Below are 2,329 nucleotides of genomic sequence, written 5' to 3' on the forward strand. Positions count from 1 at the left end.
CCCGAATTTTATCCCGATTACCAAATGTAACCTTAATTTACGACTGGTCCATATCCTCTTCCTCCCCCCCCTCCCGGTTCTTGCATTTTGCCTTCTTCTCCGGTTCGGCTCCTTTTCACGGAGTTTACCTTCAAAATTCAATTTTTTTTTTTTTCTGTAGAGATGTTCCTTTTTTTTAGAGGCCCTTCTCTTACATCGGATCATTCCGGTCACCTTCCAAGCAAAGCTGCTTCAAATTTTCCAGCAGTTATGTGTCTATCGGTGGATATAATCACTCGATATCTAAAAAAATTTCGTTCTTTTCGATGTTGCCGAGCTCGACCAGATTCAGTTAAAAACACTAATTTTTTCGTGGTTTTAATTAGGAATTTTGGCTGATTCACTCTTTTGTAAATTAAGGAAAAGGAGAAAAAAGGAAAATGAAATTCAGGGTATAAAAGAAGCACCGGAAGCCATGCCTGACTTGTCATTGGACCAAGATTGTGACCAGGAAAAGGAAAATAATCTGATTCAAATTTTCAACCAAGACCCTGCGTTTAATCTAATTTGCCAATCCTACCCTTTTCTTGTAGCAATATATTACATAACGCATGGCAACAGATCATCCTGATGAATATGTTTGTCCAAAAACATGTCTCGCTCTTTCTACTTTTATCTCCTTCCTATCCCTCATTCGAGTTGGGGCCTGATGTCGTTCCTGAGAAGATCGATTCATTTTTTAGTCAAGAACTCCAAATGGAGCCCTTAGCAATAGAAGTCGATCCCGTTGGTGTAGAGGTCAACCCTCTATGTTTCAAGGGTCCGAGATTGGCGTCTTGAAATAAAGCGGGTCGACCCATAGTCGGAACGAAATTTCAATTATAGACATAGGGTCTCGACTCCTTTTGCTTAGGATTCCAATTGAAGTTCTTGAAACAACAAAGGTCCATCCTCTGGCAGCACGATCAAGTTCCACTTCTGATCGAGAGTTCTGAGGAGATCTTGAAAAGTAAAGAGTTGACGACCAATCTCGCCCTATAAACAATCACATATAAATGGTATAAATGGAAAGAAACTTCAATCATCTGACCAAGCAAGCCTTAACCTATGCTGCGACTCAAACTAGAGATGCAAACTGGTGTTGTGGTCGCCGAAAACCGCGGTTAAATTCCCGGTCATTCTCGACCTAGTCTTCCTTGTAAAATCTTCTCGGCAAAAACAATCCTTCATTCTAGAGGCCTCGAATCCGATGAGGTGTTTCGTAATTTGTCTGCCCTGAGATTTGGCCATGCTGCCGGCTTCTGAAACCCTGTTAGTAGTTCGCTTGTAGGAGCCGAACCATTTGTTCTGCATGTAGCCATTCTTCCTCCATGGAGGCACAAGCAAGTCCCTCTTCTTCAAGGACCGCCTTATTGCTGTGCTCATTATCCTCACCACTTGCTTCAACTCCTCGGGCTGGCCGACGAATATGGGAGGAAATGATTTGAGCAATGAAGTGATGCGATCGGTCGGTCGAGCAATTTCGAATTCTTCTGCTAGGGAGACCTCGGCAATGTAACGAGTATTGTTTACATTAACGTCGACGTAATGATAATCTCCAGCTGGTATTCGGCCGGTCTTCTCCCATTTAGATTTGCATAGACCTGTTGAATAACGATGTAGGAATTAGACACCAACAACAAACTGTCCTGTGGCGGATACAATGTTTGAATGAAGTCGTTCAAAATAGGGTCATTGGATCTATTGAGTATAGCTACTCCAACAGAATTATTCTACTAGTTCTTATTATAAAAGCAATGGAACTGATCAAATCAAGTACAAGAAAACATAATTAATCTGTTTAAGAAATATACTAACCGGCGTCGAAGCCTCTGTCGCGAAGACGAGCCATCAAGCATCGCTTAAAATCCTGCGACGACATATTCGCTCGATCCCTCCCTATGAACTCGTGAGCGAGATCTACTTCAGCTCCAATCTTCGCCTTCACTTCGTCACCATTGTAATCCCTCGCGAAAACCTCCTCCAACGTCTCCCTCACCGATGACTCATCGGAATCGGACCAGCAATCGTCGAAGTCGTTGCCCTCGCACTCCTCCTTCCTCAACTTATCATCATCATCATTATCCTCTCCGGCTTCAACCCTTCCTTCTCTCTCCATGAACGACGTCACGAGATCAGAGAGATCAGCAAAGCTCTCCGACGGCGCCGAATGCTCACTCCCGCTGCTCTCACAGAGCCGAGCCGCTTCGTCGAACGCAGCGGCTATCCTCTTGAACTTGATGGGCAATACTTTGGCCATATCTTCAAATGAAGATGAGATTGGCCTCGTTGCCGATGTGGCTTCACTTTG

General features: G+C 43.9%; 1 protein-coding gene across 1 annotated transcript; it reads right to left on the minus strand.

Annotated features, from left to right (window-relative positions):
• Nucleotides 1–707: 707 nt before the first annotated feature.
• Nucleotides 708–2,329, minus strand: LOC104429610. The gene is made up of 2 exons (XM_010042463.3): nucleotides 1,837–2,329; nucleotides 708–1,622 (listed from the first exon to the last, which is right to left on the minus strand). The coding sequence occupies exons 1-2, from the start codon at nucleotides 2,276–2,278 to the stop codon at nucleotides 1,102–1,104; spliced, it is 963 nt and encodes a 320-aa protein (XP_010040765.2). The 5' UTR covers nucleotides 2,279–2,329; the 3' UTR covers nucleotides 708–1,101.

Source organism: Eucalyptus grandis, chromosome 4 (genome assembly GCF_016545825.1).
Source record: "Eucalyptus grandis isolate ANBG69807.140 chromosome 4, ASM1654582v1, whole genome shotgun sequence".
NCBI classification, from domain to species: domain Eukaryota; kingdom Viridiplantae; phylum Streptophyta; class Magnoliopsida; order Myrtales; family Myrtaceae; genus Eucalyptus; species Eucalyptus grandis.